The 25,114-nt window shown below is 41.3% G+C and overlaps 1 protein-coding gene across 5 annotated transcripts in view; it reads left to right on the top strand.

Moving 5' to 3' along the window:
• Positions 1 to 12,561: 12,561 nt before the first annotated feature.
• Positions 12,562 to 25,114, top strand: part of DCLK1 (doublecortin like kinase 1) — a 314,118-nt gene continuing 301,565 nt past the window's right edge. For 2 of the 5 annotated variants that reach the window (XM_081814825.1, XM_081814824.1), the window contains exons 1-2: positions 12,562 to 12,689; positions 18,059 to 18,453. In XM_081814825.1, coding sequence (XP_081670951.1) covers positions 12,673 to 12,689; positions 18,059 to 18,453 — 412 coding nt within the window. In that variant the 5' untranslated portion in view covers positions 12,562 to 12,672. Of the gene's footprint in view, positions 12,690 to 13,032; positions 13,384 to 18,058; positions 18,454 to 25,114 lie in introns of those variants that run through there. The other 3 variants (XR_014143709.1, XM_081814827.1, XM_081814826.1) reach the window with 3 other exon arrangements.

Here is a 25,114-nt window from a genome sequence, read left to right as displayed (position 1 = left end):
GGATGTACCACAATTTATTGATCATTCATTTACTGATGGACATTTGGCTTGCTTCCAGTTTGGGACTATTACAAATAAAGCTGCTACAAACATTCCTGACCATGTATTTTTTGGAAATATACTTTCATTTCTTTGGAATAATTAGCAATAGAATGGCTGGATCATATGGTAGGGTAATGTTCACATTTTTAAGAAATGGCCAAAGTGTTTTCTGAGGTGGTTGTGCCATTTTACCTTCCCCCAGCAGTAAATGAGTCCCAATCCTTCCACATCCTTGTCAACACCTGGTAAGTCCAGTCTTTTAGCCATTCTAATGGATGTTTAGTGATATCTTGTTGGCTTGGTTTACATTTACTTCACAACTAATGATGTTGACCTTATTCGCCATCAATATATATCCTTTTGTCCATTCAAATCTTGTCCCCACTTTTTAATTAGGTTGTTTATCTTCTTATTGAACTTCTGGGTTGTTTACATATTCTGCATTCAAGTCCTTCATCAGAAATATGATCTGCAAATATTTTCTCAAATCAATGACCTTATCTTTTCATTCTTTTAATATCTTAAGAATTTGTTCCATTTCTCTTAGTATCTTTAATTTTGATAAAATATATTTTATCTTTTTTTTTAATAGATTATGCTTTTGGCATTGTATCTAAGACAGATTTCCCTGTCCCAAGGTCACAGAGATTTCTCCTATGTTTTCTTCTAGAGGTATTATATTTTTAGTTTTCACAGTTTTTAATGGCTTATTTTTTTATTTTAAGTATAATTAACGTACAGTATTATATTGATTTCAGATGTACAATATAATGATTCAACAGTCCTATACATTATTACTCAGTGCTCATCCCAATAAGTGTATTCTTAATCCCCTTCATCTATTTCATCTCTCCCCCACCCACCTCCCCTTTGCTAATCACCAGAATCAGACTATTGCAGTTTATGTAGCTTATCGTAGAGTGGTATAAAGGCTGTATGTAAGTTCCAAATATAGCATTTGGAATTCTTAGATCCACTTTTGACCAGTGTGATGAATCATATAATTTGAACAACAGCTAACATTAGGAAAAAAGAAAATAAAAAAGAACCTGATTTCTGGGTTTTGGTAATTTTTTTACAAATATAATAGTCATTGTAGGACAAATTCTCTTGATGTGTTTACTTATATTAGTTTTGTTCCAACTGTGAGTTACATTATGTTACTCTACCCTCAGTACATTTCTTTTTTATTTTCCCCACCTCCTTGCTTTTTATTCATCTTCCCTGAAATGCATTTCCCTTCTAGGCACTTTCTAGGCTTAATGGTATAGTAGAAGGAGTTCTGAATTTTGAGACAGGTTTGCCCCCAAATCTTTATTCTCCAACCTTATAATTATGAGAACTTTTGGAAAGTTACTTTACCTGTCAGTGAACATAATGTTCTTAAATAAAAATGGAGCTGAAATCCTATGTCAGACAACTGATGTGAGGATTAAACGAGGGAATGCATACAAAGTGGCTGCCATTCAGTAGACCCTCAGCAAATGTTCATTCTCTTTCTTTTTCATTATGCAATAATATAGTAACATAATGTTGATCTGAAGTTATGATACCATAAATTTAGAAGGTTAGATCTAATTTTTTCTAGTAACTCTAGTTAAACTCTTACTTCTATCACTAAATTTCAATGTTTTTGTTAATTTCAAACTCTTTTAAACCAATGATTCACACTTAAAAGGTGAACTCCTGAGATGGGTCCTGATACTTGTTGTAAATATAGAATTTAACACATAAGTAGATAGATTTGGAACCAATATAGTTCACTCTTCTGGCGAATCATGCCCTCCTGATAATACGTGCACAACTGTATTGATATGAGAAAAAAGCAGGGGAAACATGACATTTACTTTTATATGATATGTTCCATAATTGGGAGGTGAAGTGGAAATAGAAGATATTCTTTTTTAAAAAAAGTTTTTATTTGAATATAGTTGACACATGATATCACATTAGTTTCAGGTGTACAACATAGTGACTCAGCATCTCTATACATCATGCTATGCTCCCCACAAGTGTAACTACCATCTGTCACTGTACAGCACTATTACAATATCATTGACTAGATTCCCTATGCTGTGCCTTTTATTCCCATGACTTAATTCATTCCATAGCTGGAAGCCTGTATCTCCCACTCCCCTTCACCCATTTTGCTCATTTCCCCACCACACTTCCCTCTGGCAAGCATCAGTTTGTTCTCTGTGTTTATAGATCTGATTTTGGTTTTAGTTTGTTTGTTTATTCATTTGTTTTTTAGGTTCCACATATGAGTGAAATTATATGGTATTTGTCCTCCTCAGTCTGACTTATTTCACTTAGCATAATGCCCTATAGGTCCATGTATGTTGTCACAAAGCATTGCAAGTTATATATCCAATAAGGGGTTAATATCCAAAATACATAAAGAACTTACATAACTCAACACCCAAAAAACAAACTACAATTAAAAAAATGGGCAGAAGACCTGAATTTTTCCAAAGAAGATATACAGATGGCCAACAGATGCATGAAGAGATGCTCAGTATCACTGATCATCAGGGAAATGTAAATCAAAACCACAATGAGATATCACCTAACACCTGTCAGAATGGCTAGAATCAAAAGGATAAGAAATAACAAGTGTACACAAAGATATGGAGAAAAAAGAACTCTCGTGCACTGTGGGTGGGAATGTAAATTGGTGCAGCCACTGTAGATAACAGTACAGAGGTTCCTCCAAAAACAGAAATACCATATGATCCAGTAATTCTACTATACTGGGTATTTACCCAAAAAAATGAAAACACTAATTGCTATTTTTTCTAGATTTGGTAAATTGTATTTTCTAAGAATTGATTTCATCTAAGCTTTAAAGTGTATTGGTGTAAAGTTGTTTTAATATCCTCTCATTATCTTTTAAATACCTGCAGCATCTGAAGTTATGTCCATTTTTTAATTCCTATTACTATGAATTTTCACCTTCCTTATTTTACTGTTACTTGATATTGCCAAAGGTTGACTATTTTATTAGTATTTTTAAGGAACCAACTTTTGTCTTTGGTGATTCTCTGTATTGTATCTTTGTTTTCTGTAACATTAAGTCAGCTCTGTATCAGTTTTCTATTGCTGTGTGACAAATGACCGCAAACTTAGCAACCTGAGTAACACCCATTTATTATCCTAAGTCTGGACATGAGTTAGCTGGATCCTCTGCTCAGAGACCCCACCCTGCTCCTGGGCTGAAATCAAGATGCTGGCTAGGTCTATGATTCTCGTCTGAGGCCTGGGATTCTCTTCCAAGCTCACTGGTTTTAGCAGAATTTGTGGTTACATGACTGTGATGCCCCCATTTTCTTGCTAGCTGGTGACTGAGACCATTCTCAGCTTCTAGCAACCAGACACAGTTCTTTGCCATGTGGGGCTGTTCACAGCGTGGCTATGTACTTTGTTTCAAACCAGCAGGAGAATCCCTGCTGAAGTTTTGAATCTCTTTGACTTCTGTCTCTGACCTCTAGATCCTTTTTTAAAAGGGTTCACCCAGTTAGGTAATGCCCACCCACATTCAACAACAGGGGATTAGATTGGGTGTGTATACAAGGACAGAAATCTTTAGAGTCATCTTAGAATTTTCCTACCAGAAGTTCTTACATTTATTTTTAAAAGAAACACTTATGTTGGTTTTATTCTGCTGTTTTCTTTATAACTTCTGAAATTAGATGCTTAGTTCATTGGTTTTCTAAAGTATTTCTCAAAATCCATTATAATTTCTTTTTTAAGCAATGCATTATTAAAAGTGTATTTGAAATTTTTTAAATGTATGGATTTTTAAATCTATTTTCCTTTAATTATTAATTTCCTTCTTAATTGCATTGTAGGAGAGAATATGTTGACTGTATGCTATCAATACTTGAAAACTTTTTGAAATTTTTTCCATTTTCTTATTATAATGCTGTCAATGTTTTCCTTATATTAATGAGGTCATGTTATTTTGTGTATACCCACTCATGACCATTGTATGTTCTTGATCAATTAAATCTTTTATCACTGTGTAAGACCTCCTTATCACTAGAAATTTTTACCTTAATATACTTGTCTCAACTTTGTTACTCTTTGTGTGGTATAATTTTTCTATCCTTATACTTATTTATTTATTTATTTTTAAAGATTTTATTTATTTGACAGAGAGAGACACAGTGAGAGAGGGAACGCAAGCAGGGGGAGCGGGAGAGGGAGAAGCAGGCTTCCCGCCAAGCAGGGAGCCCGATGCGGGGCTCAGTCCCAGGACCCCGGGATCATGACCTGAGCCGAAGGCAGATGCTTAACAACTGAGCCACCCAGGCGCTCCTCTATCCTTATATTTAAAATTTTATTGTGTCATTATAGTTTAGATGTGTCTCTTATCAACATATATATCTGGATTTAAAAACTCAAGTCTAGAAACTTGGCCTGCTAATTGGAGTTTTCAGTGCAGTTGTATTTTTGTCATTACTAGCTGGTTAATTCCAGCATCTTATATGCTTTCTATATCTTCTGCTGTTCTGTTTTTTTAAAATTCTCCTTCCATATCTTATTTTACATTAATTAGAAAAAATAATAGAATTATTTTGGAGTAAGATTATTAATAATTAATAACATTATTTTGGAAATTACACATCCTAATCTATTTTTTGTGATTCTTATAGATATGTATGCATTCAAATTTAATCTGTTAATACATAAATTTAATCAGCATTTTAGTTCTCCTTCAAAACTCAAAACATTTAAAATTCTAACCATCTCTCCCAAACATTGAATTCTAGTTCCATCTTTTTGTAACTCCACATTATTATTTTTATACATTTAGTGTTATCATTTCTTTGCCATTCATTTCTTTTACCACCTGAATGAATTCTTTTATTCTAGAAATACATTTTTTTTTTTTTAGAATTTAAGTGAGATTTATAGGTGGTAAACATTTTCAGTTTTACTTTCTCTGAAAAATATCTTTATACCACTCTTATTCTTTTTTAAAATATATATTTTATTTATTTATTTGAGAAAGAGAGCATGAGTGGGGGTGGGAAGGGGCAGAGGGAGAAGCAGGCACCCCACTGAACAGAGAGCCTGACATGAGGCTTGATCCCAGGACCCCAGGATCATGACTTGAGCGTAAGATAGACACTTAACTGACTGAGGCACCCAGGCACTCCTATACCACTCTTATTCTTGAAGATGATTTTCTTTGGTTTGTAATTATAATTGATAATTATCTGGTCTTGGCACCTTGAAGATGTCATTCCTCTGTTCTCTGGCTTCCATTTCATTCCGTTTTGGACAAAGTTGCCCATATTATTTGCAGTAGTTTTGTTCTATGAAGTTGCTGTAAACACTGAATTAGCCAATACTGAACTATTGTTCCTAGAGGGAATATAGGGTTAGGTTTCTGTGAGCTTCTGGTCACAACATTTTCATCAGTGATCAGTATATAATCTTGTTTTATATGTGTTTCATACATATTGTTGATTCATTAACATTGAACTCACAGCCAGCAGCACGATAACCCATGACTGAAGGAAGCTTATCTGTTAGGCCCATCACAACCTTCTTGCACTTAGGAACAGTAAGACAGCACTTCAGCACCAAGCTTGGGAGGCATTTTCAACTGCAAAATCACCAAAAAAAAGCACAAAAATGGGGAAGATGAGGCACTCAATAGACTGTGAAAAAGACACAAGTTTGCCCTATGAGAGCTGAAATAAGACGAGGCCTCCCAGCCGGACCTCAGCTGGGAACATGTGTTGGGAAAGTCTAGTATTTTGCCAGTCTGTGCATGTCCATGAATAACCACGCAAGGGCTGCAAGTATTGATTTTGGGGTTACAAATAAATTTTAGCACATAGATAAATTTGGAAATAGGGAATCCGTGACGAGCCAGGGTCAATGTAATTAATCTTATTTTCTCAGTTTTTGTGCTCTATCGTTTCACTATAAACTATAGTTACAAACCATAAACATAAGCTATTATAGTGAAGAATGAAGCTTCTTCAAATATTCCCTGTCCCATTCTCTCTTTCTCTCTTTCAGGAACTCTACTTAGATGTATTTTTTGAAATTTTTACTAAATTAGTATTTATGACTCTTAACTATTATTTAATATCTTCTATGTCTTCATTCCTCTGTGTTGCATTATGAATTAATTCTTTGGATCTAATTTCTGGTTTGCTAAATCTTTTCTCAACTGTACAAATCTGCTGATAGAGCCATTGCTCAGATTTTAATTTCAGTTATTTTATTTTTGATTTTTACAAATTCTTTTGGATACTTTTTTTTCAAAGATACTTAGGCTTTTTCATCATCCCTTGCTCTTGGTTTACACTTCGTATCCTTTCTTTTATTTCTTTAAGCATATTATGTCCATATTTAGATTTTCTATCCCATGTTTGATAATACCACTAACTGAAATCATTTTGATTCTGATTTTATTTTCTGCTATTTTATTTTCTAACTCATAGCACCCACAACGCCTTCTTTACTGATATATTTTATGATTTTTTTAAACCAAAAGACTATATATTTTGGAAGTTTATTAGTAATTTTTTGAGGCCTAGACTGTAGATGGGTTTCTTCAATGAGGATTTCGTTTTCTTCTCCTAAGTGCTTGGAGACCACTTAAACCAAGTTGAGTACTTGAAGGTTTTTCAAGCCACCAGGACTGTAGAAACTTAGACAGCTAACCTCCATGAATCCCAGCCTGTGTACCTAAATTCTTAGGGAGTATTCTTCTTTTCTACCTAATACCAAATTCTGAGACAGGGAATCTTTTGCTGAGAGTGCAGCCCTTTGCAGTCACAACTTTATGAACAGGGTTTCCTTTTTAGTGTCTCCTATTGAGTGTGTTCTAGGCTTTGCTTCCAGTCCTCCTGCCTCGGGAGGCTGTGAACACTGAAACTCAGTGTGCTTAGGGTAAAGCCAGTTCCGCTTCCTTTCCCTTCTGTGTATTTGTTACTTGAATCATGCTTACTGATTTTTTAAAAAACATTGTATTCACTCATTTGGCCTAATGTTTTATTAGAACCAAGAAGGATAGGGTGGTGTTTAGTGTCACATACGTTATATATTATTAACATACCAGGTTTTTTTTCTATTTAAGACTCTTTTTTTTGTATTATATGAAAAAGTTTAGAGGAATATATACACACACACACACACACACACATATATATATATAACTTTGATTTTTTTTTTCACCTAGAAGATTATCAACAGCAGAAATTTAGTAAATTTCTCTTTGTTGGGAAGATACCTTTCAGAATCCACTTCCACAAATATAAAACAAAACAAAATAAAACACAACGTGGGATACATTCAAAAGTTGCCAAAGATTATTTGATTTTATGAATGAAGTTATTCAGTCCACACGCATATTTGATAAAAGGACAATCACTGTTGTCTGAGCCCAGGTCTAAAAAGTCCTAGGTGTTTCTGGTTCTGTAGTTCTCCTACATTCCCAGAGTACTTACATAACTATTGTGATTTCTTAAGTATGTGTGTCCTATAGAATCAGTGAGAGATCTCAGGGAATGAGAATCAGCAGACTGGTATATTTTAATGTAAATGTGCCTTAATGCTTATAAAAAGCAAATCGTCTACTTCTGGAAGAAACTTCTGGAAACTTCTGGAAGAATGTGGCAAAATAAAATTCTATTCAAATGCATTTTAGCAAAGGTGACTATTTTGAGGTTAATTTTAGGATCCTTAAGTAAAATTTTCCTTTGCTGGGGGAACTCCTCCATGCCTTGGAGCAGTGATAGAATGTACAAATATACATTTAAAAATTATTTTTCTGAAATGACTGTATCAAAAACAACCTATAATTTTAAATGTTTTTCACTTGGACATGCTGTATTTAATCCATGGATTTAAAAAATCCATGGATTTAGATACCTTAATAAGCTGAGATTCACATCACAAGAGAAACATAGTAAATATGTAACAGCCGGAAGTTTCACTCCCACCCACTGTTCTTTCCTGCCTCCCTCTCCTAGTGAGACCTTGAAAGTGAAATTGTTCTTATTCCCCTGTGCTTCTCCAATATGCTCCCATAGCAGCCAGGGAAGCAAGAGGAGCTTTGAAACATGCAACTCTGATCTGGCCCGTTTTCTGCTTCAAACCCTTCAGTGATTTCCGTTTTCTCTTAGGACAGGCTCCACATTCCTTAATATGGCTCAGGGACCCTGGACCCTGAATCGCTGGCACCTGCCCGCCTTCACAGCCCTCCTCCCTCCAGCCTTCTGCAGCCACTCCGCCCACCTCCTGCTCCTAGAACAAGCTACTTCCCACTCAGTCTTCACAGGGCTATTTTTTCTGCTTGGAATCATACTCTTCCACTCTGTTGCCTGGCTAGCTTCAGGTCTCTGCTTAAATGTCACTTCCTCCGGGAAGCGTTCTCTGAAGCTCTTTGTTCTTTTCTTTCCCAGTACTTAGCCTTTTTGAAATTAAATAATTATTTGTGTAAGTATGTTTAACATCGGTCTCCCTACAGGCTGTCAATGCCATGGGCAGCGAATACTTGTGATTCTACCTCATGACTGCATTCCTGCCCCCGAGCACAGTGCCTGGCACATTGGAGACACTGGACAATTACTTATTGGATGAATGGGTGGATGAATGAATGATAAAATGGTGTGGAAGTCCAGGATACAAGCCTAGATGGAAAAACACAGATTTTAGCTATCACCGGATTTCTAGACATTTATTTGCTATAGGAGGGTTTAGCCTCTGTAATTACCAAGTACATTGAGAGAGTCATTTGCCATCAATGGTCAACCTGGAGAGAGATCTTGGGCATCCTGAGCTGACAGAACCTGCTGTGACCGTGTTCCTGTTGAAAGCTTTTATCAACAACTGAGATGAGGATGTTGGTGTAGCGTTAACAACACCGACAGAAAAGGCTGCAGCAAGTGACATAATGTGTCCAAAAGGATCTCACTCAACAGGTTAGAAAGGTGGATCAAATTTAATAAGGAAAAATACAGAACATTGGACTTCGGTGCCCCACATCCGACTGAACAAATACAGGATAAAGACCTTAAGAGCAAAACATATGAAATGCGTGGAGATTTTAACTGACCGCATGAGTTAGTCATGTGGCCTGCCTGCCAGAGATGCTGATTTGATGTTAGGCTCCTTTAATAGAAGCAATGTGTGGAGAAGGATGGCAGTCACGGAACTTCCCCAGTCGGACCACCCTTGCGGGGGCCACGTCCAGTTCTGAGAAGCAGATGTGGAGGGAGAGTAGAATTTGGTAGAATGTAATAGGGCTGTCAAATAAAAGGCAGGACCACTGGATTTGTTCTCTCATAGATGGAAAGAAAAGACCTGGGACCACCAGGGAAATTCCAGGGAAGTGTCTCTCAATTTAATGTGAGGAGCTGCCCAGCAGGGAAGTGGGCTGTGCTGAGCTCCCTTCTGCTAAAGGAAATGACACTTTAGGAATTACACAGGAGAGCGCAAACTTGAGTTTGGGAAGCTCTCTTGTGGGCTCAGGGAGGGCATCTCAAGGTGGGAGAGTCCCTTCCTCCTTTGTGTAGTTCGGCCCCTCAGGATATTTGGAGTGCCAAGCCAGAGATACATGGCCAGTTAAATAATTATTTATAGAGATCTCATCCATTGTGTCTGGAATTCCCTGATCGAGCCTCACTCTCAGAAGATAATCTTATTTGTCCTTATTTTTGTCACATAGGCCACCATTAGAAGCAACAGAGAGGGGGCGGAAAGACCCCTGTTATAGAAGGAATTCATGCATGGGGGAAAAACTGGACAGGTTGCTGTCAAGGTCCCTCAGCACTGCGTTTCTGTCTTCCCAGTAGAAGGCAGAAGAAGTAAGTGCTCTGAAATTAGGGGGAATTAAGAGAAGATGTGGAAATACCATAAAGAGCCTTTATCATACACAGGACGAAATACAAGGAAAATTAGAATGATGATCATATTCTATAAAGCTGTTTTTCACAACTGTGGTGGTCGATAGATATGCTTGGGTACCCCAACCCAGGAGCACTGTATCCCTTGGCCCCAGAGGAGGACAGCAGGGAGAATCTGAATGACGACACAGTAAATTCCCCTTCTAGAGAGAAAAACAGAAAGTGCATCTCTTCCTGCTAATATCCCATTTTCTGTTATTCTCTTTGAATCTACGTGATGGAGCTTATTTTCTATGAAGAAGCCAATAAAATGTACCTGAAAAGAGATACATGGTCAACTAAAAATTATTTTTCTTTAGTTCTCTTTCTCTTCCTTGGTTTGGACCTGAAAACTTACTTTCAGGGGGAAAAAAAAAAGCAACCACATGTAGCTAAAATTGTCCATCAGCCTGTGTCAGAGGGTGACATGCAAATATTCTCATTAAAGTTTAGCTCAGGATAGATACATTTGATGATACCCATCACTAAAGGAAGCAGTGTTCACAATAGCAAAGAGTTGTTCTCTCTCTCTGTTATGAAATAATAAATTCATTGATTAAAAGACTGCATTTTCCAAAAGAGAGAATACTTCAGACTAGAATTTGGTATTGCTTTCCAAGCATATGGCCATAGCAGTTGGAAAACTGACTTGAATTTTTTTTTTTTTAAAGATTTTATTTACTTATTTGAGAGAGAGAGACTGAGAGAGAGAGCACATGAGAGGGGGGCGGGTCGGGAGGGTCAGAGGGAGAAGCAGACTCCCTGCCGAGCATGCGGGACTCGATCCAGGGACTCCAGGATCATGACCTGAGCCGAAGGCAGTCGCTTAACCAACTGAGCCACCCAGGCGCCCCTGACTTGAATTTTAAAACAGGGATTTTAAAATGGAGTTGGGCTTGACATTTATTAGCTGCCCCTGGCAAACGACATAACTTGCCTATGCCTAAATTCCTTCATCCATAAGGTAAGGTTAATGATGCCTACCTTGAATGGTTCTTACAAATGTGAAATAAGAAAATGTACAGGTGCCCCCGCACAGCATAGAAGCAAACACTCAGCTAATAGGAGTCACTGACAGAGCTGGGACCACACTGTGGTCAGTCTTGCGGGGTGCAGAACTGTGGCTGCCTGGAGCAGCAATCGGGGCACACGGCTTAAATAGCATTAGCTTTGGGGAGTTGGAGAGAGATCTCCATTAACTTCAGATTTTCATGAGGGAAGGACACATTAATTCCAGTCACTTCTTTGATCGATACCCTGGTCATATAAAGGAAGTAACATCAGTTTTTGAAAATTACTTGAATTAGGAGTTTTCTGGTTAAATTTCATTGAATTTCCTAGAAGTAATTTAGGCACTTCTGTACTTATTTCGGTCTGGTCACTGGGTGCCACTTAGCACCTGCTTGCTGTTCTGACGAAATGAGCCAGTAGGGACTACTGAGTGTGCCCATCAATTCTCAGTGCCCTTGGTTCCCTGAAAGAGTTAATGATGCCCAACTACATCTAGTGAGAGCAATCTGAGAGAGTCAAACTCAAAGGTGGGTTTTTGTTTGTTTGTTTTTTAAACACATTATCTACATGTCCCAGGTAGGTCAGCTGGGAAGGTGGTAAGATATGGTTGAATTACTTGAAGTGCTTAAGAAATGACCCTGATAGAATATTCATAGGGATTAGGAAACGGAATTTATTTCTTGGTTTAGCATTTTGGCAGAAATTACTTGGCATTTGTCACTTGCAAGATAAATAGAAGTTCTGATTTCTGTTCTCAAGAAAATACACTTAGCTCCTTTCTCTGCGCTTACCCCTTGGCCCTCATTTTGTATTAGAATTTGAATGGGGTAGGCTCAGTACTCCGCATTTAGTCCATTTGATGAGTTCATGTACTCTCATCCCTGGGTTATTAAATAGTTCAAAGATAAATATTGCAGCAACTTGTTGAATATGCAACATGCATCTCATTTGAGTGGCATTTTATAACAAACGGTGATTATTTAGTATTTACATATACTTTGAAAGTATTTCAGATTAGCTCTTATTAATAATGAGTAGTCAAGTATGTAACTGGGTTCAATGGGCAAGAGAAAAATAAAATTTTGATTTTCTACAAAAAGGTTCAAGCTCGGGAAGAGAGAAAAATACCTATGTGTCTTTGTATATGTATGCATATGTGGGACAGATACAGGTCGCAAGCGACATGACGGAAGGAGATTAACTGGACAAAAATTTAGGCTGCCTAGTGAACCAGGCTAAGGTTTCATGGAAGTCAGCGACCTGCTCTCACTCCCTGGGCGTTTGTGCAAAGACTGGAGGAAGCTGTCAACAGCCTGGATTCTGATAACATTCCGCCCCAGGAGGGAAAGCTTGTGATGAGCTCATGGGGCTTTCCAGCGCTGACCGCCAGCCCTGGCAACCACGAGTTCTCCAGTAGTGAAAACTGGCCTCTAAGTTATCAAGCGTCTATTGTAACATATTCGGCTCTAAACAGAGGTCACTATTTTAAGGGTGACTCAAGTCCTGAGGTCAAATGGAGATGACTGATGGGGTCAATGAACACAGCTGGTCCTTCCCAATAAGGGGACTGAGGGTGACACTGGCGTGTGTAGATTGTGAGGGTCCGGGGTTGGTCCTCCCTGGAGGAACTGCATGGATGCATCTTGGACAAGAGTGATGAGAGTGCATTACGTTGGCTTCCATAATCCTGGGAAAGTGTTAAATCATGAAGTCACATAAAGTGTGAGTGTGTGTGGGGGGGGAGGGGGTTGTGCAGGGGAGGAGGACGTAATTGTTTCCCTTGTCTCCCCTGAGGGAGGGGGACTCACCGCTGCGCCATCTCGCACTTTTCCTGGCTCAGACCTGGCCCCGTCCACGTTCTCTTCCTCTGTCCGCCGGCCCCCAGCCGATCTTGCCCTATCTGCAGACGACCACTCCTGAGGAATGGGGAGCTTGGGGGGCTTGTTCAGGCCAGCCGCACGGAGGTCGCTGCGGTCGGGGAGGGCGCGGGGAGGAGGAGGACCCCGGGCGCAGCCGTGGTGGGTGCGCCCTGCCAAGAAGGGCGGGGGCGCCGGAGCGCGCACGCGGAGTGGGAGAAGGAGGGAGCGGGGAGGGCATGTGAGAGAGAGAGAGCGCCACAAGAGAAGGGAGCGCGCCCGCCGCCGCCGCCCTCCTCCGGAGAAAGCTGGAGTGAGGCTGTGCGAAGCGCCGCATTTCAATGAGAACCGGCAGAGGCACATCCGTGCACTAGCGGCTGCAGCCCAGACGCCCGCGCTCCAGCAGCTGCTGCAGCCCAGCCCCGGCCCCGCCGCCGCCCCGCCGCCCCGCAGCTCCGCAGCCCCGCAGCCCCGGCCGCGCCCCGCCGGGTGAGGACAGCACCAGGAGGCGGCCCCGAGCGCGGCCACAAAGACCCCGGGCGGCGTCTCTCCGCGGACCGGTGCGTGCTTTGCCTTGGCTGGGGAAGGGAGCTGCGGGCAGGGCCGGCCGAAGGGTGGGGGTGGCGGGGGGCCTCCGCTGGGGGCTCGCAGCGCCCGCTCCTCCCGCAGCCGCGGGGCGCCGAGGTAGCCCGGGGCGTGGAGGGCAGGGCGGGCGCCCCCCTCGGCCCGCCGCCGCCACCCAGCCCGCCGTTCCTCGAAAGGCGCTGCCCTGCCGTGGCCAGTGTGTACGGGCGGCCCCGGGGCTGCTGGCACCTGCCTCTTTTGTCTGGTGCCACCGGGCTTGAAACGGGGAGTAGGGCGCGCGCCCCCCACCCTCCCCGCCAGGCTTTTCGCCACGCTGTTAGTGGAGATGGAGAGCCTGGGCGGAGGAGCTGGGCGAGGTGTTTGTCATTGTCAGAACTGGCCGCGGAGCGAGGACCAAGTCTGCGCCTAGAAGGAGTGGCCGGGCCAGGCCTCTTATTGTGTGTGTGCTTTCCTGTGTGCCCGGAGGGTGGTGTGCTTGAAGATGGGGCGATCTGTGCGTGGTGGGTGGCTGCAGTGTGGGTGTTGCAAGTACATTTGCAGGGTCTCAAGTTCCTTCAGGGACAGCGAGGCTGCCTCAAGTACAAATTAGTACCTGCAGTGCTAAAAGCATGCGGAGAGGAAATGGCATTTTCCTCCTAGTGGGAGCGCACGCACAGCCCTGCATTGCCCCACAAAAGAGGCTGCTTTTGAAAACCAGGTTTGCGCGGAATCACTGCTGGATTTGGAAAGGCAACGCTTGTAAGAGATGGAGCAAATGAAAGGTTTCATTCAACCGGCTCCCTCTCTCCGCACCTGTGAGTGTGTGTCTAGATTATGGTGCACACGCGTTTAGCGGCCACACTGCAGGGTGTTCCGTGAATACGCTTTATGAATGTTCCTAAATATATCGCCTTTCCACTGGAAAGGAAAGTAGGACAAGCTTTAAAGTATGAAATGTCACATGAAGGTGGTCAGAAGGGATTTTAAGAGGGGTTATATGTAGGAACATTATAAAAGATTGGTACACATCCTGTGATATCTGTGTCCGAGGTGGTGCATGCCCTCTGAAGGGGTGTGTGTGTGTGTGTATGTGTGCGTGTGTGTGTGTGTGCGCGCGCGCCTCTTATTCCACCCCTGCCCGTCCACCTGCATCTTAATCCCACTGGCAAAATATCCCTTGGGACTTCCAGGTCCAGCATCTGTTTCGATGTGGTAATCTTTATGATGAATTATTTCTTGGGGTGTGTGTGTGTGTTTGTGGATATCTCTGAAGCAGGAACTCATATCCTTATCTAGAGAATGATGAACACAGAGGTTCCTCAAAATGGTGAGAAATCCCACAGAAGACAATTGAGGATTCTGATTTCTTGGCATGGAGGTGTTTATAGGAAAATCTCTGATAAGAGCCAGGCCCCCTTCTTCCCCTCCCAGTGTCTGTGATCTCTGTGGCTCCGGCCGTGCGGTTACCTTCTTGGTACCGTGACGCATGTGTGCCCAGGGCCCTGGCCATCGATGGGCTGTGAATGTGTGTCTCTGTGCCTTAGTGGTTTCCTGGGCAGGAAGCAAGAACCTGTGGAAGCCCAGGGAATCTCCAGTAGCTCGTGGTTCAGCTCTATAAGTAAGCCAACTGCAGAGCTGAGCCAGCCCAGGCAAGAGAAGGAACACCTATTTTGATGTTGCACATAATTATGGGAACATTAGGGTGTGTAGTGTGGCTTTTGACATTCATTTAGTGGTAGCTGTAGCCTTGAAAATGATTCCACTTTGAGTGTGGTTTTTCTTCGTCACCAACATCATTGCTTCCTTTTGGGCAGGCTCAGAAGGGAAGTCAGAGATGTGCTTGTCCTGGTTGAACATACACGATCAAGTGTGAAGAAATACACAAATAAAACAAAATCAACTTTTGTCTATTTTAAAATTGACTTTTTTTTTTTCATTTGGTGTAGAACTCTTGGTTCTAAAAGCCTGATTCCTCTAGGGAATTCCAGCAGTTGCTAAATTATTTGGCTTTTGTAAATTGTAGATCGGTAAAATCCCCTTCAGACTACATCCGCACTCTCTGGTGACACAATTGTGTCATCCTTTGCTGTGGTCCTGCTTGTTGTCTCTTGGTTCATATAGATTTGCGAGGAAACCCCTCGGGTTGGAAGATGGATTACTGCCTTTAAAAATAAAACAGAAGCTTCAAAAGCCAACCTGGCCTTTATAATAGGCGAAGTTTGAAGAGCTTAGCGAGGTTGTATGAGTACTCCCCCCCACCCCGCCACCGACCACACACCCCTTTTGGAATACAAAAGAGCTCATGTTGAGAGGAGATTAAAAAAAAGTAGGAGCAATGATACCATGGGCAATGGTTGGTTCTGTTACTTAGTTAATATTGGTTCTGTTAGTTAATAGCTGCCTCAAGAACTGGATCACTGTTTTGAAGTTATCCAACTTCAAAATCAATGAAACTGGTTCATATATACCTATGTATGGTGTCACTTTTTCTGGAAAATACAAATTTAGGCTATTATGAGTTATTAAGAGACATGAGGTAGTTTTCATGTTTGGAGGAAAAGAATACACTGAACTAATGATCGGTCCAGGTTTGAGTCCCACTCTGCCCCCCCACCCCTCCGGGTCAGCAGTAGAATGATGAGCAGGTGAAGACATTAGCGGCCTGGTGACCACTGCCCCCTCTGTCTGCAGAGGACCTTCCTCAGGTAAGTGGCCTCCCCAAGGTCACAGACCTAGTTAAGAGTGAGGGCTTTAAACACCCCTATTTTTATGGGTGAAGGGGTCTAGGGAGGCTCTCAGGGGGCCTGGCCTCTAAGACACAGCGCATGGGGCAGAAAGGAGGGAGCACCAGCTTCAGAGTCAGTCTGAGTAAACCTAGGTTCAAATCCCAACTCCCTCAATTATGACTCTGGGACCCTGGATCTATCCCGTACTTGCCTTCAGTCATAATAATATTACCGACCTCATTGGATTGCTGTGAGGTTTAGAAGGGAATTTTTAGCATATTATGCAATTGATTGCTGAATAGTAGTGCCAGGCACATCATAGACATTCAATAAACCCTAGCTTTTTCCACTTCATTTCGGGAGTCCACAATCTCTAGCAATGCTTTTAAACATGAATTTTGAGCTACTCTGAATGGATCAGAGGTTGTCTACTCAGGGTCAAGGAAAGGTCGGGGAGGCTTGGCAGTACTTTTGGTTAGTTTGGACTGACCTTCAGAAAGGCAGCATCATCTATGTGGTGGGATTTGGGGAGCACTCATAAGGTTCTTGCCCCAGATTTTCCATTTCCCTATATTATTGTATTTCAACATGCCAGAAATTTTGTCATCGAAACTTCTTTCCTTTGAATGTTTTCTAGATTGACCTTTAAAATCCTGATCCCCTGCAAGGGTCAACATCACAAGCCTTTATCACCTAACCCCTTAGCAAGGATGAATTGATCTCACAGGCAGCTTGCTGGTGACGGCGCTCCATAGAAAGTAAAATGGGGACCATGGGGGTGCAAGCATATCTTTCAGAAGGTCATGAGAGGAAAATCAGGCAGACTCCCAAGGAGCTTTCCTTACCAGAAGGGGGAGATTCTATTCCTACTAGTTCTTTCTGTGACAGAGTTAAGAACAGAAAAGCAGATTTTATTGATAAAAAACATTAATACTTATCACATGCTAGACACCCTCCCAAGTGCTTCATGTATTCATACTTAATATTAATTATGAGGTAGGTATGATTGGCATTCCTATGTGTGGTTGAGGAAGCAAGGCTTTAAAGATGTTGATCCAAACTTGATCCTGTACCAACCTTGAGAAGTACTTGATCAACATCTCTAAGCCTCAATTCCCTCAACCACGAAAACAGAGTGGAAAGAAAGGCAGAGCCCTCCCAAAAGTAACTTTTATCCCTTCTGTTCTTTTTCCTCTTCCTCCACAAACTTTTTCTGCTTTTTCTAACCCAACTTATCTGAAGCACGAAATGTAAGCAAATGAGTTATGGTGAAATCACTTTTAAAAAAGCTGCTATGGAATATGTGAATATGTTGGACATTCTTAAGCTGGTAGAAGCTGGGGATTGATTCAGTTTGCTCTCTATCTGGCCAGGGGGAGCACAAAACTTCGTGAACTGATTTATAACCTGTTAAATGCTGAGCCCCTCCTTTTGGTTCCCGGCCCAGCACCACTTCTTATTATCAGCCCTATGGTAATATGAAAGCTTATCTTCCATCTGCCACCAGAGTGAGCACCCTGTAGGGAAGTCTGGACTTTGGAGTCAAGCAAACCTGGGTGGGAGGACTTGGTTCGAGCATTTCGGAGAAATTTTTCCGTGCCTCGTTTTCTTCATCTGTAGATAGGGATAATACTACTCTGAATGGTTTGTTGTGACTTGGAAATAACAGCTGTTCAAAGCCTGAAAGGGGGAGGTGGTCACTCCATAGGAGCTGTTTCTAACTAAACTGGGGTTGATTGATAAGTTCTTTCCACAGGGGCTGCCTCTTCTGCTTCTTCCTTGTCTTCCTTCTCTTCCAACTCGATAACTCATATTAAATATATCATCAATTACAGCAATAGTTCCACCAGCTGCTCTTGAGCTGAGCCTTTCATACCGTGGTCTTAAAATAACATCAGTATGTGTCTCTGTTTGTTTTTTTTTCTTTTCCTTCTGTGCCTCCCAGGTTCCACTTTAACTCCGTCATGTCCTTCGGCAGAGACATGGAGCTGGAACACTTTGACGAGCGGGATAAGGCTCAGAGATACAGCAGAGGGTCGCGGGTGAACGGGCTGCCCAGCCCAACGCACAGCGCCCACTGCAGCTTCTACCGAACCCGCACGCTGCAGACCCTCAGCTCAGAGAAGAAGGCCAAGAAAGTTCGTTTCTATCGAAATGGAGACAGATACTTCAAAGGGATTGTGTATGCCATCTCCCCAGACCGCTTCCGATCTTTTGAGGCCCTGCTGGCTGACTTGACCCGAACTCTGTCGGATAACGTGAATTTGCCCCAGGGAGTGAGAACAATCTACACCATTGATGGGCTCAAGAAGATTTCCAGCCTGGACCAGCTGGTGGAAGGTGAGCGCTCACTCCCAAGTGACCCTAGAGGATGCGTTCTCTCATGTATCCACGTTGTTCTGGGCACCTGCACTTGATTGATCTCTAAGAGGTAGCATTCAGCCCAAGGCTGTGATCCTTATTGTTCACACATTTGGGAGTTCACTTTGCTGTACTGTGGTGTAAAAAGAAAAAAAAAAAACAACCCACTAATGGTATTAGGTCAGGCATCTTATAATAATGGACTGAAGGGAAAAGTGTCTTAATTCTCCAGCATTTTCTGTTCCGTTTGTCATTCTCATGCTACATTTTAAAAGTCCCTTTTTATATCTTTAATCACATTGTTCATATTCATTTCTGGATGCAAATGAACTTTTGCTGTCATGATGTCTGAAATTACTTGAACTGAAAATAACCAATGGATTGTGAGATTTTTGAGTGGAAAGGAACCTTACATAGGTATTGAACCCATTAATTCTGTCACCAGAGACTGAGGCCCAGAAACTTCGAGTGCCGTATCTGTGGTTACGTGGTGAGGTCGTGTTCATACTGGACTAGCAATTAGGTTTTCTGGCATTTCTTTCCCATATGGTGCTTCCTTTTACGTTTAAAGGATTGTTGTCTTTCTCTGGTATTTGAAGCTATAAAGGCATTAGTCTGTTCAGTGTATTGTTTTGCAAAGTCGAATTTAGGTTAAAAGTCATTATCTGTTGTAGACATTTCATGTGGAAAGAGGACTGTTTGAGTCCTCAGGTGAGACCTGGTATCTTGTGCCAGCAAAGTAGGTAGACTCGCTTCAGTACCAACCCCATTTGAACAGCACAGAAAGCCTCTAATCACCTTAGAAATCATAAGCAAAGTAAAAGGACGTGGAGAGAGATAATGGGGTTAAATTCATGCTAAGGTGCAAATGAGGATGGCTGATCCTCTTCGGACAGTAGGAGTTCCTAAGTCTGAGGTGTTCGGGTCATGAGGAAGCAGCACTCAGCACAGAGGAGCATGGAAAAGGAAGTTCAGAGTTTGGGAAGTGCTTGACTTCACCCTGAGTTCCTATTCACTCCAGATATATTTGCCTGGGCCTGTTGTCTTCCTGGATCCTGGAGGAATGCCATGCACGTCATGTCCTCCCTCTCTCGTGCAGGTAGCAAGAAGCATCCCTTTCAGGGGCCCGCAGAGTTTGGGGTTCCTCAGCCCTGACCACACACAGGCGAGCCCTCTTGTCCTCCTGTGGAACCAGAATCTGTACGTGATTCAGGGCTGAGCGAGTCTGTGTCTTTCTCCCATTTTCCTTCCCTTTATCCCTTGGCAGGGACGCCAGTCCGGTCACAGTATGACGGGACTTGAGAGGGTGTGGAGAGCCTGGCTTTGGTGTGTTTATTATGTGGGAATTCACATCTCTTTTCAATGACTCGTCACCCTGCCAAGATGCCTGTAGACTTGGCCTTTTTCCTTCTATTCAGATGTTGGCACTTTCAGTAAATTAAAGGGGAAGACTGAACATGAAATCTCTCTGCATCAGCTTTGATTTTTGTGCTCTGCCCTTTTCCTGACCTTGGAAAATACAGGGATAAATAAAACATTTGGTGGGCTACTCTAAGGGACCTGGATAAAGGTGAAATGCAAAGTCAGGTGCATGATCAGTCACCAAACCATCCCTTTGAGGACTGATGGTAGTAGAGACAAAATATGCCAAGATCCCCAAGCACATTGTGAGGCGGCCGGGCTGGGCTTCTCACTCTGTTCTAGAATCACTTGCGTAGCATCCATGGGGTGGGGCGGTGTCCTTCACTCAGTTGTCCACCCAGAGCGGATCTTTACGGAGAAGTGGCCAGAGATACTCCCAGGGTTCCTGTCTACCCAGGAGAGAGTGTGAGGGGTGGGAGGAAACAAGGGTTCTTTACATACAAGGAGCGGCAACATCATGGCTTGCTTGCCACCATCTTCTTTGTTGGTTTTTTAACACCAAATAATGCCTGCCCTAAGAGACCACTGTCTCAAGGATAATAATGACAGCTCACAGTTATGGAGCGTGTGTCTTGCATGTATGAATACGTTTCATTCACACAGTGATCCTAGGAGCTAGGTACGGTGACCATCCTTACACTACGATGAGAAAAGTGAGGCACAGTGTGGTTAAGTGACCTGCTCAAAGTCACACAGCAAGAAATGGTAGAGTTAGGATTTGAACCCAGGAAGGCTGGTGCCAGAGTTGAACTCATAACTGCCACTAATAAGATACCAAGTGGGGTAATCTTAGTGGCTTTGAAATGAAATTTTATTGTGGTAGATTATTCTTGAAAACAAATGTTTTTAACCTTGACTTAATTACAGGAATGACAGCTACGGTTCCCAGAAACACCTTAATATTTTCATTTACCTCCAAATACTTTGCTCTCCAGTCAATATGAAGCAACCGCATATTGACTACTCTGATGTTAAAAAATGACTTTTTGGGAAAAAAATGCTTTTTTCTGATTGAATGAATGATAACTTCAGGACAGTGTGTACGTTCACATATCGGCTGTGTTTTTTAAAGAAATCCAGTTTAAACAGATTTTTTTCTCGTTTATAATTCTGACAGCATGCAGCTGCCATTAGTGTTGAAGTAGCTGGAAATTCATTTAGATCGGCCTCTTTGTCAATTACATTTTTGCTTAGTCTGTTAAAATGCAAACGGTTGCTTCATATTCATCATTAGGTTCATATCTCTCACTTTACATACTAATTTTATGTAAACGTCAATGCATGTTATTAGCTTCTCATTTCCTTTTCCAATATGCTGATGTTTGAGTTTTAAATTAAATCCTTTTAGTGGATGCAGTGACAAGTGTATTTGACTTGTAATTTTTTTTTTAAGTTTGTTCTTTCTCACTTACCTCAGACTCAGAATTCTGAATTACGATGACATATGTGAGTTTCTTTATTTATAACAGTCTCATGGTCACTTGCACTGTTCTGTTATTATTATCCACAGATTATTATGCCTAAATTTGGTTTAAGTGCATTGACAGAGCTGGCTCTTTGCCTCAAGTATAAATGTATGAGTGAGTTTGTATGTGTCTGGGTGTGTATGATTATAAGTGTGTCTCTTTATGCATGTTTTATATACCCACACACACATGCACACACGTATGTAAGAGCACACAATGGATAGCAGTTTTAATTGTTTGCTTTCCAAATGGCCTTAATACATTAAAAAAATCAGGATAATTAAGAAGGAAAGTGGAATTGCAGTCCTATTTCTGCAAGTGGTTCACCTTGAGACTTGGCCTCATTTTCCCAATATTGCCTCTTTTCCCCCAATTTTACACTATTTATGTTCCACCGTAGGTGTGTAAATGTTGTGAAGGTAAATGAAGAAATAACATTTAAAACCTTTAAACTCTTAGGAGAAAGATGTAATATAAATCCCAAACATTGACTGATTGATTTTGTTCTTTATCAGATGCTCAAGCTTCACTGATGTATACACGTGTTGGGCGTGAACCATCCACCCCCCCCTACTTTTAAATAGGCTTTATTTTTAGTTTAGTTTTAGGTTCACAGCAAAATTGGGCAGAAGGTACAGAGATTTCCCATATGTCCCCTTCCCTCAGCACATGACCAGTCTCTCCCATTGTCATCAGAGTGGTGCATTTGTTATAATTGATGAATCTACACTGACACCTCATTAGCACCAAAAGTCCAGGGCTTACACTAGGGCTCACTCTTGGTGTTGTGTGTTCTATGGGTTTTGACAACACTGTAATGACATGTGTGAACCATTGTAGCATCATCCAGAATAGTTTTACTGCCCTAAAAATCCTCTGTGCTCCACCTTTTCATCCTCCCCAACCCCTGGCAACCATTAATCTATTTGCTGTCTTAAATAGGCATTCTTCTAACATCTTATGTGAATGTAGATATAAGAGGGCCAGGGCATTTCCTGTAAGCATTAACATAAACGCTATTCAGGTATGTTGTCTCCTGGATATAAATAAGTTAATTTGTACATCAGTTCTGTATGTATTAGAAATGAGTCCCCTTCTTTCTCAGCTCTCTTATGCACCTTGGTCCCCCACTTCACCATGGACACTGTCTGACTCCGGAGCTGGAGTGTTAGGGCTGTTGTTCCCAAGTCCCCATCAGAGTTAACTTCTCAAGAACAAGCCCACACTTCGCCCCACAGTTAGGGAATCTCTACCCACGATTTCCGGTCACCCAGTTCTCTTGGCAATTTTTCTTCCCCTTGATGTGGCGTCATCGATTTCTTTCTGTAATTCACTGGCTTCTTCTTTGCCTCTCCCTGCTAGAGTAAAAGTTTTAAATGAATCCTGGGATGGCTGTAAAGCGTACTGTCTCTAAAATTCCCCTCCAGCAAATGGCTTACTAGTTCTGTTGTGGTTGTGGTTGTTTTTGTTTTTGTTTTTGAGTATCATGTCAGAGATACCAGGTTAAGGATATACATATCATTTGCCCAGAGGGTAACTCACTGTGCTTGCGGCTCTGCCCCTCGCTTTGTGCGCTTAGCAATACATCATATCATACAGCTAGAACTACTGTGTCCTTTTTACTGACTTCATAGCATTCCTTTATACAAAGGTACCCTCATTTATTTAACCAGTCTTTTATTGATGGGCTTGTATTGATAGGTTGTGACCAATCATTTGTTATCAGATACAGTTTTGCCGTGAATATCCTTGGATTTAAGTTTTCTATCCCATGTAGGAGAATCTTTGTAGGATAAATTCCTAGAAGTCATACTGCTGGGTAGAGAGGTACAAGCATTAGACTCTTAAGAGCTGTTGCAGATTTTCATAGATGTGGTCCCAGTTTATACTCCCATCGGTAACATATGAGACTGACTGTTTTCCTATACCCTCAACAAGACAGTGTTTTATTTAATGTTTTGCTACTTGCCAACCTATTATAAAAAGAAAAGCATGTATCCACTTATAGTTTTAATTTTCATCTTTTCATATGATTAAAAATGCATTTGTATTTCTTTTTCTATGTGTTGTTTCTTCATAGCTTTTGACCTTTTTTCTACCAGGTTGGGGTCTTTTTTTTATTGACTTGTAAGATTTTTTTATTTTAGAGCTATTAGCCTTTTGGGATATTAATTGAAAGTTTTTTTCCTGGATTGTCCTTTATGTAGTGATGTTGCTTATTATGTTCTTTGCCATGCAGATTGAAAAAAATTGAAATAATCAAAAGTATCAGCCTTTTCATTTATGGCATGATTTTCATGCCTCTTGGGTTGTACTCTGAGATTATAAAGCTGTTTCCCTCATTTTCTTCTAGTATTTTTATGTTTTCATTTAAAAAAGTATTGTAATGGATGTCATATTCATACAGTGTGGGATTCAATTTAACCTTTTTATAGGATACATCCTCATTTTTAAAAGTTTTTATTTTGAAACTAATGTAGACTTATTAGAAGTGTCATAAAAATAGTTTTCATATGCCCTTCCCACAGTGGAACATCATACACAACCATGGCACAATGATTAAAAATAAAAGTTATCTTTGGATATCCTTGGATACTAGTTATGCTAGTAACTACAGGTTTTTTTCAGATTTCATCAATTTTCCCCTTACTGGCCTTTTATTTTTGGTTCCAGAATCACATGTTGCATTTAGTTGTTAATGTCTTCTTCATCTCTGCCAAGCTTTGACAGTTCTTCAGTCTTTCCTTGTCTCTACGGCCATTTTGAAGAGTACTGGTCAGTCATAGAATGTTCTTCAATTTGGGTGTAGCTGATGGTTAGATTGAAGTTAGGTATTTGTGGCGGGAATTCTACAGAAATGATGCTGTGTTCCTTTTGGTGCATCGTTTCAGGGTCCAGGATGTTGCTGTGTCTTGTTACTGGTGCGATTAGCCATGATCAATTGGTAAAGTGGTGTCTGCCAGTTACCTTTACTCTAAAGTTACTCTTTTCCCCCCTTTGCAATGAATACATACTTGGGGGAGAAACTTTGGGCTATGTGAATCTCTTGTTTCTCCTTAAATTTTGCCCATGAATTTTGGCATTTACTGGTGGATTTGCCTACAGCAACTGTTGCGGTGGTGTTCAAATGGTGAATTTCTATTTCCCTCTTTACTTGTCTCACCCTTAAATGTAGGTGTCCTCTACTTTTCCTGTCTTTGGGTCTACTGTGATGTCATCAACTCTTATTATTTTAACCACTCTTTTTTTAAAATTTTATTTTATTATGTTATGTTAGTCACCATACATTACATCATTAGTTTTTGATGTAGTGTTCCATGATTCCTTGTTTGAGTATAACACCCAGTGCTCCATGCAGAACGTGCCCTCCTTAATACCCATCACCGGGCTAACCCATCCCTCCACCCCTCTCCCCTCTAAAACCCTGTTTGTTTCTTAGAGTCCATAGTCTGTCATGGTTCATCTCTCCCTCCGATTTCCCCCCCTTCATTTTTCCCTTCCTACTATCTTCTTCTTTTTTTGTTTTTTTTAACATATAATGTATTATTTGTTTCAGGGGTACAGGTCTGTGATTCATCAATCTTACACAATTCACAGCGCTCACCATAGCACATACCCTCCCCAATGTCCATCACCCAGCCACCCCATCCCTCCCACCCCCCTCCACTCCAGCAACCCTCGGTTTATTTCCTGAGATTAAGAGTCTCTTATGGTTTGTCTCCCTCTCTGGTTTCATCTTGTTTCATTTTTTC

Source organism: Leptonychotes weddellii, chromosome 3, assembly GCF_054177405.1.
Source record: "Leptonychotes weddellii isolate Sample4059 chromosome 3, ASM5417740v2, whole genome shotgun sequence".
Lineage (NCBI taxonomy): Eukaryota > Metazoa > Chordata > Mammalia > Carnivora > Phocidae > Leptonychotes > Leptonychotes weddellii.
This window is presented reverse-complemented; position numbering and strand designations above follow the sequence as displayed.